The sequence below is a fragment of the Talpa occidentalis genome, unplaced genomic scaffold (assembly GCF_014898055.3).
Source record: "Talpa occidentalis isolate TD23 unplaced genomic scaffold, MPIMG_talOcc4v2.1 talOcc4.14, whole genome shotgun sequence".
Classification (NCBI taxonomy): Eukaryota; Metazoa; Chordata; class Mammalia; order Eulipotyphla; family Talpidae; genus Talpa; species Talpa occidentalis.
The window spans coordinates 75,913,610-75,928,638 of NW_023601433.1; the positions used below are offsets into that span (position 1 = coordinate 75,913,610).

Genomic DNA, 15,029 nt, shown 5'->3' on the forward strand with positions numbered 1-15,029 from the left:
CAGGGGCACACAGCTCTGCCAGAGTGAATGCCTGTACACTGATCCTCCTGAGGAGCTGAGCATGAGGAACCCTTTTTCTCTCTCCTTTTTGCAGAGATTTTCTAAGTTTACTTTCCTTAAGGTTCTGACAAGTAGCCCTGCTACCAGTGTCTGTGTCTCAAAAGATTAAATCCCGCCCCTTATCTTATTTTGTTTGGCTTTGTCTCCCGGAGGCTCCCAGCTTTCCGGTGATTGTAAAAACTGGCCTGTCTGATCTGGGCCCGGCCAGCCCCCGCCTCTTGGGAGTGTGTGCAGAGATCAGCTGACTCCCAGCAGTCTCGCTCATGTGACCCTCCTACCCCCATTCTGCTCCCTGTCCAGCCCAAAGTGGGTGTTTCCAGGGGCTTCTTTTGTGAGGGGTACCAGGTAGGCGCCTCAATGCGACCTGTCCACTGCTGGGACAGTTGGGGGACACAGAACAGATGTCGGGACAGATTTGGGTAGATCAGATGTTGGGACTTGTGTGCTGACCCAGGGCACTCTAGGCAGTGGGGACCCCAAATGTGGTTGCCTCCAGGTGTCTCACACCATCCCACTGGCCCTCCTCTCCCCTTGCACCTACCTCGGGGACAGCCCTTCCCTCCCCTGTTCTTTGGCCTTCTTTTCCCCTCGGCTACAAACCTTTTCCCCTTTCTCTGCTGACTTGGCAGCCTGCTGTCGGGCGTGGAGGGATTAATCAGTGACAGGAAGACGCCTCTTTTGGAGCGTGGCCAGCTGTGGTCAGGACAGTCCGCAGGCCAGCTCCAGGAGTCTGTCCTACTTCCTGCCTGCCGCTCAGCCCCTGCTCCTGCAATGGGGTGCTTTAGGGCCCTCCTCCTCCTGCTGGGGGGCCTGGGGGCTCTCGCTGACATCTGTGGTGAGTAACCATATCTTTCCTCCTGGGTCCTTTGGAGGGGGTGCCATCTTGCCCAAGCCCCTCTTTACATAGCTGGGGAAACTGAGGCTCCAACGTCATGGTGGTGGGTAGTGGTGGTAGGAACTTATCTTCCCTTTGAGCTCCCACGGCAGTTTGGGTTTAGCTGAACCATCTCTGGCATTTTGTATTGAGATTAATCGTATGTCTGCCCCCTCACCAGATAAGACCATCTCTATTATTTCGGTCACTTGTTTATTCATTTATTCAAGGTGCATTGATTGAGCCTCCTCTGTGCCAGGGGTTGTGTTGGGCTTGGGGGGAAAGACAGAGCAAGACAGCCTGTCCCTGCTGCCCTGGAGCCTCCATTCTAGTGAAGGGGACCAACCAAAGGAGTCAAGAGGCAAATGGGTGCTGCGGGTAGGGGGCAGGTGGTGCCAAAGGAAGCCAGTCAGCGCGAGGGGAGCAGGCCAGGGACCAGGGGTTCGGAAGAGAGGTCAGGAGAAGTTTTCTAAGGACCAGGAAGCAACAAAGGAACTGAGACTCAAGGGAAGAAAAGGAGCTGGCAAGGGAAAGAGTGGGGACCAGCACCCAGGTCGAAGGAAGTGAACGGGAGACCCTGACAGTGAGTCCCAGAGGGGTGCCGGCTGGTCTGGTGGTGGTGAGATCTTTCGGTTACACCCACACCCAGGGGCCTGGTTGCTTGAGCTCTGTGTCCCAAGGCTGGGGCCCCAAAGGCCTCTCGGGATCTGCTTGTGAGTCTGAGCACACAGGTAGAAGGAAAGAGAAGCTGCAGGACTTGGGGGCCTCTGGTCTCTCTTCTCCCTCTTCAGATTCCAGATGTTCCAGCTCTCTTGGGCTTTGCCCAAAGTAATTCTTTGAACTCCAGGCCAGGGCCTTTCCTGGGGACCAGAGACTCTGGCCTTTGTCACACAAGTCCAGCCAGGCCCTAAGCCCTGGGCTCTTGGTTCTTGTCCAAACAGCGCCCAGAGGAGACCTGGGCCCCATCCTCATCTTCACCCGGTGTGACTCTTGACAGTTGGTCCATCCGCCTGACCTGACAAGAGTTCCCTTCCCGTGGGGGAGAATCCGGGGCTGGGTTTGGGGGGATAGCCATTGCTGCTGAGATATTTAGTTTCGGCCTCATTCCCTCACCTGTCAAATGCTCCCTGCCTTCCTGTGGTGAGTGAGGATCCCACAGGCCACTGGACCAGTTTACAGTTTTGTGTGGCTGTGAAATTGACAAGGCAGCTGCATCCATGCCTGTGCCAGGTGGGCTCCTGGGCTTCCCAGTGTGGACACCAGTCAGCCTTGGTTGGCAGAATCCAAGTTCCCGGGAGCTAGCACTCCCAGGGTAGGGGTGGAGGGGTGGCATGTCCCAGGCCTCTTTTATTACCCTGGGTGAATCTGCCTGGCTCCTTCCTTCTGGGGCTAGATTGTGGTCATCAATCTCTCTTTACAGTCCAGTTCCTCTTATCACTTGTAAGCCCAGGGCTGACTCACTGCGGTGGAGGTCAGGGCCCGGGGGCACATGGGGCTCCTCACAAGTTTAAGAAAAGGGAGGGGCAAGAGGAGGGGGGTTCAGATGACCAGAAAGACAGGCTGAGAGATGTAGAAACTGGAGAAAGAGACAGAAAAGGAAAGCACCTGCTCTTCTACACACCCCATCTCTCGTAGCCACAGAATCTGACTTGGGGGAGACAGGCATATGATGTAGGACCCAAACTGGGGGGGATGGGGCCATGTGAGTGGAACCTTGGGTTTTGTGCCAGGAGGCCCAAGAGGCAGGCCATGCCCTCTGCCCACTGTCCCCTGGGAGGGGTCGCTGCCCACATCCTAGCTTAAGGCACAGTGGAGGCAGCTGCTGCTCTGGGGCCCCTGGGAGGCAGTAAATGGGGAAAAGTCCAAAGTGCCTTCAGGGAGGCACAATCCACTGGAGCTGGGAAATACCTTTGAGGCCACTTGGAGTTTTGGTTATACAGGTTCAAGTCAACCCCACGATGGCTCTAACAGTTCAACTCTTAGGGGTGGCACCCAAACAGAGGTGTCCAGGCAAGCATTATTTTGAGGTCTGCACACACGAACCTCATCAGCCAGCCAGTGGGCAGTGTGCAGTGTCTCTGACACTGCATGTGGAATATGTTATCCGTGTGGATTGAAGCGTTTGTAAGTGGGAGCAGAGGCCAGAGAGCAGGGGCTTTGCAGACAGGTGTCTTAGGCTCTGCAGCCTATTGGAAGACCCGTACAACTTTGAACTTCTGTTTCCTCTTTTATGCACAATGATGACAACAGCACTTCATCACAGCAGGCATGGTGCCTGGGCACACCATGTAGCTTGGCATCTGGTCTCTCACTCCTGATAGCAGAGTGGTTGGCTGGCACCAGCTTCCTCTGCCCTGGGCCTGCCACTTCTCCCTTGCCCACTCCAGTCGCTCTCTCAGAATAATGTTCCTTGCCCTCCAACTCACCCCCTACTGCCTTTCATTATGGCCAGATTTCATACAAGGTAAGGTAAAGGTAGTTCCTTGCTGGTGGCTTGTTCCTGAGACCTCACTTGCCCTGTTCTCTTTCCTAAGAAATACCAGAGGTAGACAGCAAGATAGTAGAAAGACTGGGCCAGCGCGTCTTGCCCTGGATGGACCTGCTCTCCCTGGAGTATCTGAACCCCAGTCTCTACGTGGGCCTGCGCCTGTCCAGCCTGCAGGCTGGGGACAAGGAAGCCCTCTACCTGCACAGCCTCAAGTTCAATTACCAACAAAGCCTCCTGAGGTATGGCTGCATCTTCTCTTCTCCTTTTCCCATGGTCTGCTTACATCCTAAGAGACAGGAGAGCTACATTCTGGTTTGGGTCTGTCACTGTTTTGTTGGGAGGCCTTATGCAAGTCTGGGTCTTTCTCCATCTGTACAAAGAAGAGTGTGGTTTGATTAGATGGCAGATGCCAATACAGGGCCCTTGTGCTGCTATTGCACCAACCTATATACCTGAGACAGACATGACAAATCCATGACTACACTCTTCATGCTGAACCCAGAAGCATCTCATGCTCTTTGCTCTCCTCCTATGCCTGAAGCAGACACTACTCATCCTACCGAGCCCAAAAGCAGCATCTGACTCTTTCAGTGCTTCCGTTCCAGGGAGCTTGAAGGTAGGACTGTTCTGAGGTCCAGCATGGGAGTCTGAATGAGGGATGAAGAATCAGGAGCAGCCATGAAGCATCTCCTGCTTGGATTCCCACCCAGGGAATTAGCCATCATGGTCTACTCTGGTGGCTAGGGGGAAGTGGACTAGTCAGGGGCTTCCTTCTCAGGAGAGGAAGAGGAAAGAAAAGGGACAGTATGTGGACAAAGTGTGGACAGAATGTTGGGGCAGGCCCAGATTACTTGGATGCTTGAGCCCACAGAGTTTATCCTTGAGTTTAACTTTTCATCTTTATAAAAAATGCATGGTGTGCACCTCACAGCTTACCTAGCTCTCTATCTCTGCTTTTGGCAGTTCTAGCAAAGGTCCCAGCTGCTAGAATTTTTCCCACTTTGTGACTTTTAGGGGACCCCAAGCCAGCTTTACCAGCAAAGCACTTTCTCATGTTGCTCCCTGGTCTCACCCTAGGTCTAGTGATGATGACGACAAACCCTCCATGGGCCAGCTGGCCCTCTACCTGCTCGCTCTTAGGGCCAACTGCGAGTTTGTTGGGGGCCACAAGGGGGATAAGCTGGTCTCACAGCTCAAGCGGTTCCTGGAGGAAGAGAAAAGGGCCATTGGTGAGAGGACACAGCCTGCTGAGGTGGGAGTAGCTGGGAGGGCTCAGCACACAGTGTTCACTGCTGAAGCATCTGTGCCAGGGCTTGGGGATTTCTCTGTAGGCATCTCCATCCTATTTGCCTCACTGTCCACTGAAAGGCTCAGGCCTGCCTCAGCAGCCATCCTTGATGAAACCTTTCCTGCAACCCACATGCACAAAGTCCTGCTGCTCAGCCCCCAAGCTGGACCTGACTATCCCCCTGCAGGACAACTACCTGGCCTCCTTCCTACACACTCCTAACTCTATCTCTGCTAACTTTCGTCCTATAAGACCTAGCAGGGGACAACCAGAATGAGCATTTTAAGTAGAAATCTGATCTTGTTAGCATTGCCTATACCTGCAGGAGCTGCTCACTGCTGGGTTCACAGTCCTGGGCACAAGCTATCTCCAGGTTCCGCTTGTCCACTCTCTAGCTTACTGCCTTACCTGCCTTTCATGGGCACTGGCCAGACTGGCCTTCTCCCAGCTTGCAAGCCAGGGTCTTCATATATGTCCCCTTTGTCTAGAAGGTTTTCTTCCCCTTCTCTCCCTCCTGCTCTACCTTTAGCCGCCCACTGCCTGTGCCACCCTACCTGGCCCACCCCACCTGTGCCACCCCACCTCCCCATCACTACTTCCTTAGAGAATCCTGCCCTTACTTCCCCCCTACTCCAAGACTCCTTCCATCACGTGCATGATTTGTTCTATTGTCAGAGGCTCTGCTGTGGAGTCCAGCCTGTACTCACTGTATTCCTCCCTCTGACACAGCGCCTGCACATACTACCTAGTGGGGCTTACAATGTATGTTGAAGAAATGAAGAAAAACACAACCCAAAACAGGGTGTCAGGCAGTACAGCCAATGGGTTTCTGTGCAATGGCGGGGTTCATTGCTGGGTGGGGCAGAGAGACAACACCTCCGGCCCTTTGTGACACCCCTGCCCCACGATTTCCTCCCTCCCAGGCCACAATCACAAGGGTCACCCCCACACCAGCTACTACAAGTATGGCCTGGGCATCCTGGCCCTGTGTGTCCACCAGAAGCGGGTCCATGACAGTGTGGTGGGCAGGCTCCTGCATGCTGTTGAACACGACCAACTCCTCCACCAGCGTCACCTCTCTGTGGGTGAGTGCACCTGTCCCCACCTCGGTCGGGCAGGCGTTCTTTCAGCCCCTGGCCCCTATGCCCAACTTCTTACCTTAGCCCTTGGCCTCGTACTTACCTTTCCTTGGGATGCTCCTTATCCACACCTTTAGGAGCCAAAGGCGAGGGCTTATGTGGTGCAGTGACTGGGAACCATTCCTGGAGCCAGGCTGCAATCTGGATCCCAGCTCTCCTAGGTTGCTGTAGGACACCTGGGCAAGTCAGCCAAGCTTCTGGTTCATCTTCTCCTGTAAAATAACGGCCAGGTCACGTCTGGATCAAGGATGCCTTGCAAATAAAGATTTTGGCACAGTGCATGCCTGCAGGCAGACCTGGCCGTGATCTTACTATCATATAAGCTGGGAAGCCTGAGATGTGGTTCCTCACTATGTGACCTTGGGCCTCCAGTGCCCTGTTCTTATCCTTGTAATTCAAGGTCTCTTCTAGCTGCGGGATTCTGGGAGTGAGTGCATGTGCACTCAAAGGCCAGGGTAGGATGGAGACGATCTGGGCCCAGAGAGAGGTGTCCAGAGAGGAGAAGGCGGAGGACGCCCGCCAGCAGGGAGCTTATTCTGCTTCAGAAACTTGTAAAAAAAAAAAAAAAAAAAAAAAAAAAAAAAAAACCACTGGGCATAGTAAATCACCTTGGGCCAGGACTGGGTGGTAGGGGCTTTAAAAAACCCCAGAGTCAGTGCCTCCCTGGTGGTGCAAGGGGTTAAGTTTCAGCACTATGAAGCTGTCACCAGCCACTGCAGCACAAGTTCAATCCCCAGCCAGGAAACAACCCACATGGTGCAGCAGACCTCTCCTGTGTTGCCCACTGCTCCCCTCAGCAGTGTACTTCAGTAGATGTCGCCTGTTCCGCGCCCCACTCTGTCTTGGTGAATCCTCTCACCCCCGCCACCTCTGGCCTACACCCCAGTTCTTGTATGTATAAGTAAATAAATACATATTTTTTTAAAAACCCAGAGTCTATTAAATCAGACCACCAGGGATAGATCTTGCTTTGCATTGTTTAAAACTTCCCTGGTGATTGCAAAGTGCAGGCAGGTTCAGGGATGGAAGTGTAAAACAAGGTACTCTTGGGCCTCCCTCCTCCAGTTCTCTCCATAACCTCTAACACCCTAGTTGTAGGCAGGGGTTTGGTGTCCATCATCCTGGTTTGTGGACAACCAAGGGGATTTCCTCGGACCTTGGACTTCCAGCGCCTGAACTAGGAGAGTCCGGGGCAAGCTGGGCTGAGTTGTCCCCTTAGCTGGCAGAAGCTTTCTAAAATGCTGATCTGAGCATGTCACCCCCTTCTTTAAGCCCTCCTTCAAACTCACTGTCCCCAGGCCCTGCTTGGCTCTCAGGCAACCACATGTCTTTTTTTTTTTTTTTTTTTTAAAGATTTATTTATTTATTTATACAAGCACTGGGTACAGTCAGAAGCGTGGGAGGGTGAGAGAATTCACTAGAGCCAGAGCAGGGAACAGAACAGGCAGACTAATGAAATAAACTGCTGAGGGGAGCAGTGGGCGCGGCAGGAGAGGTCTGCCATGCCATGTGGGACCCTCGCTGGTAGCCGGGGATCGAATTGGTGCTGCAGAGGCTGAGGGCAGCTTTGCAGCCCAGTGCTCAACCACTGCGCCACCAGGGAGTCCCACAACCACATGTCTTATCCCCTGCAGACACCATGGCCATGGCAGGCTTGGCCTTCACCTGTCTGGAGCGCTCCAATCTCAACCCAGATCAGAGAAACCGGATATTGCTGGCCATCAGGACAGTGAGAGAAAAGATCCTGAAGGCACAGACCCCAGAGGGTTATTTTGGGAATATCTACAGCACCCCTCTGGCGCTGCAGGTGGGAAACAGACCCTGGAGCCATAGTCTACCCTGGTGGCTGGCGAGGAGTGACTGGTCACGGGTTGGAAGACCTAGTGCCTCCCTGTTGCTGACTCACCCACTGTCCATCTCTCCTCTGTCACCAGTTTCTGATGACCTCCCCATTGCCCGGGGTCCAGCTGGGCACAGCATGCCTCAAGGCGAGGGCTGCTCTGTTGGCCAGCCTGCAGGAGGGGACATTCAAGAATGTTCTCATGATCTCCCAGCTGCTGCCTGTCCTGAACCACAAGAGCTATGTGGATCTCATCTCCCCAGACTGCCTGGCACCAAGAGGTAACCAGGCTTTTCACGGAAGCACAGATCTTTTCAACCTGCAGGGTGTATATTGACATCTGCATGGCCCAGGGAGGGGAGCTGGCTTAGCCCTGCTATGCTGTTCAACGTGGGTTTGTGGGTGTGCATGATACACTAGCAGCACTGGGGGCTAAGATCACAGTTTCTAGAAGCTTGTGGTGTGGGGAGGGAGATACCAAGTGGAGAGCTCTGGGTGTACCATGAAACTCGAGCCCCTTGTATGATGGCCAGTATAAAAATGTCTGAATGAATGAATGAGTGAATGAATGGGGGGAAATACATTTTGGTTAGCTCTGATTTATGATGATAACAGCAGAATCAGGGCTTCGTCTGGGAGAGAGGCTTGAGCAGGTGAGCGGGATCTGCCAGTGGAGAGAGAAAAAAGGGCAGAGCAGAGAGGAGGTAGTAAGAACAAAGGCAAGGAGTGTAAAAGACTGGAATTTGGGAGAAGGCACTTGGGAAAGAGTGTGGTGGAGAGAATGAGCAGGAGAGTGAAAAGGAAGGGCGACCCCCAGAGGTAACAGGAGTGATATTAACAAATTCATATTCTAGAAAGAGCCCTCTGGCTGCTATGTGGCAGACAGGTGGGAGAGGTACCAGAGGCAGAGAAATCAGTTAGGGACCTGACCTTGGGCAGCGGGGGGCGCGGGGCTGAGATGGCAGCCAAGTCTCGATGAGCAGGGGGTAGTGATACTGACTGAGTTGGGATCCTGGGGAGGAGAGGTCCCGAGGAGTCACAGCATCTCTCAACTAAAAAGGAGGACGAACTCCCAGGCCCCCTGCCCTCTCACCAACTGCCCCTTCCTTTCTCCTTGGTGCAGTCATGTTAGAACCGGCTACAGAGACCCTTTCACAGACCCAACTTCCAGAGGACATCAGCGTCGTGCTGAGTGTCCCCAGCGTCCTGCCGATGTATAGACACTCCATCTCTGTCCCTGCTGGGTCCTCCCTGGAAGATGTCCTGAAGAAGGCCCAGGAGCTTGGAGGATTCACGTGAGAACCCCCCAACCTCCCATCCCTCACCTGCCTGGCCCCACTTCCTTGCAGTGGGGTCACAGAAGAAACATGGGGTGGAAGAGAGAGTTCCCTAGAGAGAGGCACCAGCCCAGGCTCTGCTTTTCTATCCCGACTCTATAGCAGATACAGGGGGCCATGGGTGGCACGCCAGACCCCCACCTTGGAATCCCAGCTCCATCACTTGGAACTACAGGGCCCAGAGCCACTTACTTACCCACAAATCAGCGAGGATGCCAGAGGCCTGGGAATGAGTGCCTACGAGGATCTGACACAGGCCTTTTATATGTGCCAGGTCCAGCATGGAGTAAGCGCTCAGTATAACCTAGCTTTCCGAAGGATAAGAAGTTTTATTATCAAATGGTCTTGGCCTAATCCCTGTGATGAATTACCAAGGGCGAGCCCTGGGTAGCATATGGAGGTTGGACATATTTCAACTTGCTTCTCCTCCTGAGATTTGACAAGTTTGAGAATTAGCATTTCCAAAGCACTGCCCTATGCCAGGGCTGTCCGTGCCTAAATAAGACAGGAAAGATGGAGGTGATTCTCTTTGTACCAAAGGGGAGTAAACCCCAGAGAAGTTGAGTGCTTTCCACTAAGACACCCAGGCCCTGGGATGCTCTTATAGAAAGAGATGCCTCAATTTGAGAGGGTCCCAGTTTCTATTCCCCAACTGGCATTCCCAAAGAACAGCATCCTTCAACTGGGGGCAGGGTGGGTGGGAAACACTGACGTCAGGGGTCATCTGAGCTGGGGAATGTCAGGCCAGAGAGATGCAAAGGCCCCTAAAAAGGACAATGTTCCCCAGACTCCAGGTTGAGTCATTTCTGCTCTGTGAGTTAGGTGGGCACTGACAACATGTTTACTACTACAAGGCCTTTCTCTTTCTAGCTCTGGACAGTTAAAATGTGTTCTTCACAACTTTGTGAACTAAATACAAAGAAAACCTTAAAACCAGTGGCATTCAAATAAGGACTATCTGCTGAGAAGCAGGTGGCACTGCCCGTGGCTGGATCTAAGCCACCATCAAGCTTGATGGCACAGGCAGCTAAGGCTCTGGAGACCCCCCCCCCCGGGCCCCTCTTCCTGGCATCTGGGTGGTGCTGCTAGGGGCACACGGTCCCAGAGGAACCCTTTGGCGGGCCTGTCTGGAGCCTGCTGGCTTTCGTGTTTGGATATTGTCATCAACATGAAAAAAATGGAGCCTACCATTTTCATTCAGAACTCCAGAACCTCAGAGAAGCCGCCAGGGACACCAGCCTGAAGAATAATTCTCTCGTTAGTGGGGGTGGGTGCCTGAATTGGGTTCAGGGGTCAGTTATGAAGGTCATGTTCCAGCACAGGAATGCAAAAAGCCGAATACACACCATAGAATCAGCCCTAGAGAAAGCTAGATCAGGAAGGGGAGGGGAGGGGGGAGAGGGAGTGGGGGAGACGGAGGTAGAGCAGGAGAGGAGAAGGGGGCCAGAAGGCTGGAAGGGAGGCCAGAGAGGGACATGTGCACCGAGAAGGGCCCCAGCAGCCCCAAAGAGTAGACATGGCTGGGGAAAGGGGTCACTCCCTGTGTTCTCTAAAATAATGCTTTCGCTTTGACTGAGTCACCATGAGTGGGCTTGTGTTTCTTTTCTTTTTTCTTTCCTGTTCTTAAAATTACAAAAATTCTCCCTCAACCACTGCTAAGCCTTTTGCAAGGGGGAAGGACATGACCCACAGAGTTTCAAGAGGATCCCTCTGGCAGTGGCACTTGGAGTCAGGGGTGGGGGTGTGAGTGAGGAGCCTCCTCGCTGCCAGGCCCCATTCTAACTCCAGACCTCTCGAGTAACAGGGGGCAAAGGTAGAATCAAAGAGAAAAGCAACCCAGCCACGAGAAGTGAAGTCATAGAATTAATTCACAGAATTAGGTCACCAAGTCATAGAATCTTCCTGAACCGGAGACCCAGGCCCACCACCAGGTATCTGGGTCCCTCCCTGGCATGTTCCTGCGTCTCTCTGCCTGGGCCACACCCTCTCCCATGGGACACAGGATCTTCTAGGCGAAGCCAGCTGCTTCTGATTTTCACCCCCTATGATGTCAGCCCTCAGAGAGGGGTCTACAGCTGAGGGGATCATGTACTGTGTGTCCCTTCCTGCAGGCCGTGGTCGTGGCCAGTACAGAGGGGATGAGTCCCCTGAGTGGACAGTGTCAGCGGGGCTGGAGAGGAGGGGTGGAGGGAAGACCCACAGGGATGGAGGCAGGTTTGCCGAGTGCTGGCCCTGAGGGGGACGGCAGGGCTCTTGTGGGCACTCTCCACCCTGTCCTGGGGTCCACAGGAGCGGAAGTCACCTCTTCTCCCTCTTTGCCTTCCTTTTGGTAGGTATGGAACCCAGGCCTCCTTGTCAGGTCCCTACCTGACCTTGGTGATGGGGAAGAAAGTTGGGGAACGTGAGTTCTGGCAGCTCCTCCGGGACCCTGACGTCCCCTTGCTGCAAGGTGAGTTTAGGGACCTGCCACCTCTGGACATGTCCCCCATCTGCCCCAGCCACAGGCCTCCTCAACTCACCCCAGCTTGCCCCTGAAATTCCTGGTCCCCAGCCTCAGATAATCATCGAGGCTCAAGGTTATGTATAATTCATTTAACTGAGATCTTAGAATTTTTGTAGAATTATTGTAGCAATTCTAGGACAGCAGATAGACAGCAAAGAAAGTTAAAAATCACCCAAAATTTACTCCCCAGAAATGCCTTCTTTTAACTTTTGGTGTGTTTTCCTTCAGATTATTTTTTAAATATAAGCTTGTTTGTTGTTTTCATTAAAATGGAGCCATATTCTACAGCGATGCTGACAGAAGTAAAAAGTGAGCTGCTTGTATAATTCTGAATTTTCTTGCTTGGTCAAATAATATTAATAACATCTTATTTAATCCAATAGATTGACAATATTCTCATACCAGGATGTCATCAATGCAAAGTTACTGATGACATATTTTGCATGCTTTTTTGGGGTACTAAAATTTCAAGTGCTCACTGGGCTCATGTGGCTAATAGCTAGCCTATTGGAGGCCCAGCTCTGTAGATGGTTTTGCAGCTTATTTTTTTTTTTGTTCTTATTATATTACCAACATTTTTCTATGTTGGTGTGTGTAGCTCTTCCCTTTCTTTGTAATAGACTACATCATCTACTAGGATGCTTTGGGCTGCAGGTAACCGGAAATGCATTGCAAACCAGCTTCTGTGGTGTGAGATCGATTAGTTCATGTGGAGTCCAGAGGGAATAGGAGTTTCTGGGCTGGTGTGATCAAGGGGCCAGCACACTTCACTGTGACTCCCTTCTCTAGGGAGGCCCTTCTGTGTCTTCCTGGGATTGTTCCCTTTATGACTGAGAACACTTGTCTCTGAATCCTCTGGCAAACTTCTGGTATCTCAAAGGTGAAACTGGGACACAGGTGGATTCTTGGACCCACCCCTGTTGCTAGGAGGTCACCCAGGCTCTACACCCACCATTGGTTAGAGAGAAGGGATGGCTAGGCTGGCTTAGGCCCACCTCCAGCCTGTGTATGGCACAATTGGCAGTGGAGCAGCATCATAGGATGCAATTTAACAACTCCTGCTGGACCTCTAGGGTGTCTCCAGTTTAACTCATAGGTTCCAGGCTATCATGAGCATCCCGGTGCATAAACCTGGTCATCAGCCAGACTGTCCTGCTCCTGCCACATGAACCTCTGGGCACTAGCCATGTGCCAGGCAATGGGCCACTTGCTTTGTAGGTGGGACTTTCTGAGGGGATCCAATGGAAAACATTCTTTTTCCCTGCCTGGCTTTTGACCAAAGTGAGAAATAAAACAAAGGGATAGCAGATGGGGCCCTCCGTTGTGGCTCCACTACTGTTAAAGTCTGTACTGGAGGATGTGGCCTGGGGGGAGGACCCAAAGGACATACAGACATGAGGCAGAGGCAGATGTGGGCCTCTGAGTTCCCCACAGTCCAGCAGGAAGTCCTGGGGAAAAGGGAGGGCCTGGAGAACCCTAGCACTCACAGAGGTCAAATAACTTATCCAAAGTCACACAGCCAGTGAGTGCCAGAGTTGGGGCTTGAATCCCGGGGTCCTACAGGGCCTAGATTGTCCCGCCTGAGTGAAGGCTGACTTTACCCATCGTCCTGGTTCTCCCTCCACACCTCACAGAGCAAGTTCCTCTTTCTCTCAACCCCTAGGGGACTCAGAGACAATGATCTGGGGGTGGGCATTGTCAGGCCCCTGCTTTCTTTCCCTCCATGTTGGTTATCTCGCACCCTGCCCAGTGTAACTACTCTTGAGGGGCGTCCCCTCTGCAAGAGAGGCCTGTGGGCCTCCGGGACCCTGAGCTGCATATTTCAGTGTTTCCTGAAGACTCTGTTTCCTGGCTTCCCACAGCCATACCGTGAGAGCATCTTCCAGACCCATAAGAGTGGGGGTCCAGGAGATGACTGGGGCGTGGGACCCCCTGCCCTGCGAACCTTCCCCCACATGTGGTCTGTTTCTGCAGGTATTGCTGACTACAGACCCAAGGACGGAGAAACCATCGAGCTGAGGCTGGTTAGCTGGTAGCCCTTTGGGCTCACCTCCTTCAGCCCTGCACACTCTCTGGGCCTCTGCCCTCCAGCCAGATACACGTGACAGGCATGTGCCTGACCCTGCTGCCACCTCACGTGCACTTGGACCGTGTCCCTGATTACCCCAGTCACCATCCTGTGAGGGTCCTAAGCCACTGCCCCGCCCAGAGCAGAGAGCCAAGCACCATCCCGAGAAGGTCCCTGCAGGCATCCCCTGCAGTCCCCCAGAGCCCACGGTCTTGAAGCGTCTCAGACGCCTCAGCACCAGGAGCCTCCCCCGGCCACTGATGTCGTGAGTACCACCCGCTCTGGGCTGATGACCTGCAGGAAGGACTGACCCCAGCTCTCCACTCCAGTGTCAGGGGGCGCCCCGAGCCACTGGGGGCACAGTAGCTAGTAAGGATTCTATGGAGCTGCTCAAAGTCCACCTCCAAAATGATTAAAGCGTTGATTGTGCAATGGCTGCAGTGTTCTGGTGCATCATGCTGGGGTACAGAGAAAGGGCGATGCCACTGGGGGGAGCAGAAAAGGGTGGGTGACATCCTCCTGGGAGCTGGGGATAATGATGCTGCTGACTATTTATGGGGCACATACTTGCTAAACACTTTCTTGTGCAAACCAAAGTTGTTGATATTTTCCTTTTCATCTCTGCATGACAGATAAAGACATTGGTCTTCAAAGAGGAAAACTGATTCACCCAGACCATCAGGCAGGGGCTGTTTCTGACAGTGGCACACAGAGCTGGCCTGGGGTGGCCTTCTGGCTCCTCCCCTCAAACACTGAAAATTGGGTGCGTTATGATTTTGAGGTTGCGAGCCCAAACTCAGCTGGGGGCCCAGGAAGGCTTGTACTCTGAGCCTCTGCCTTTCCTAAGTCAGGGCACCACCCTGCCTCTCTTGACCCTGGGCTGCCTTCTAGGAGTTGGGGTTCAGGCCAAGGGACACCCTTTGCCTACAACCCACCAAGGAAGGGAAGGGAGCCCTTGGATGCTCCTGGAGTCCTCGAAAACAAGATTAAATGCGCCTCTTCCTAGAAAGCCACTTCCAAACACTGGGCAGGGAGGGGACGGAGGTGTTTTAAAATTTTTTTATACTGAAATGAACATGAGAGTATCAGGAATGAAAACCCACCCCTGCGCGTACCGTGAAATGTGTGCCCAGAGCTCCACGTGCTTGTTCAAGTGTCTCGCCTTCCTCCAGGCTGGCAACTGCTCCGTGACTCACCTTTAACCCCACAGCACAGGGTGGGGCTCCTCTTGCCTAGGGCCACACAGTCTGGAGGTGGCAGAGCCAAGATCCTCACCCCATGACTTGACGCCTTGCCCGGTGTCACTGTACCACGCTGCTGCCTCCCCACCCCAGAGACACTGGTAGGGGAGACTGGCTGTGGCAGGTCTCAGGCCAGGCTGGAGACAGGTCACGTGGGCTTTGAAGGGCCCACGAGCAGGAGAGCCTCCCTC

General features: G+C 53.3%; 1 protein-coding gene across 1 annotated transcript; it reads left to right on the forward strand.

Moving 5' to 3' along the window:
- The first annotated feature begins 316 nt into the window (after positions 1–316).
- TCN2 (transcobalamin 2) lies at positions 317–14,054 on the forward strand. The gene is made up of 10 exons (XM_037510890.2): positions 317–405; positions 690–895; positions 3,469–3,661; positions 4,500–4,651; positions 5,634–5,795; positions 7,484–7,656; positions 7,784–7,970; positions 8,813–8,984; positions 11,360–11,475; positions 13,504–14,054. The coding sequence occupies exons 2-10, from the start codon at positions 832–834 to the stop codon at positions 13,563–13,565; spliced, it is 1,281 nt and encodes a 426-aa protein (XP_037366787.1). The 5' UTR covers positions 317–405; positions 690–831; the 3' UTR covers positions 13,566–14,054.
- The last annotated feature ends 975 nt before the right edge of the window (positions 14,055–15,029 follow it).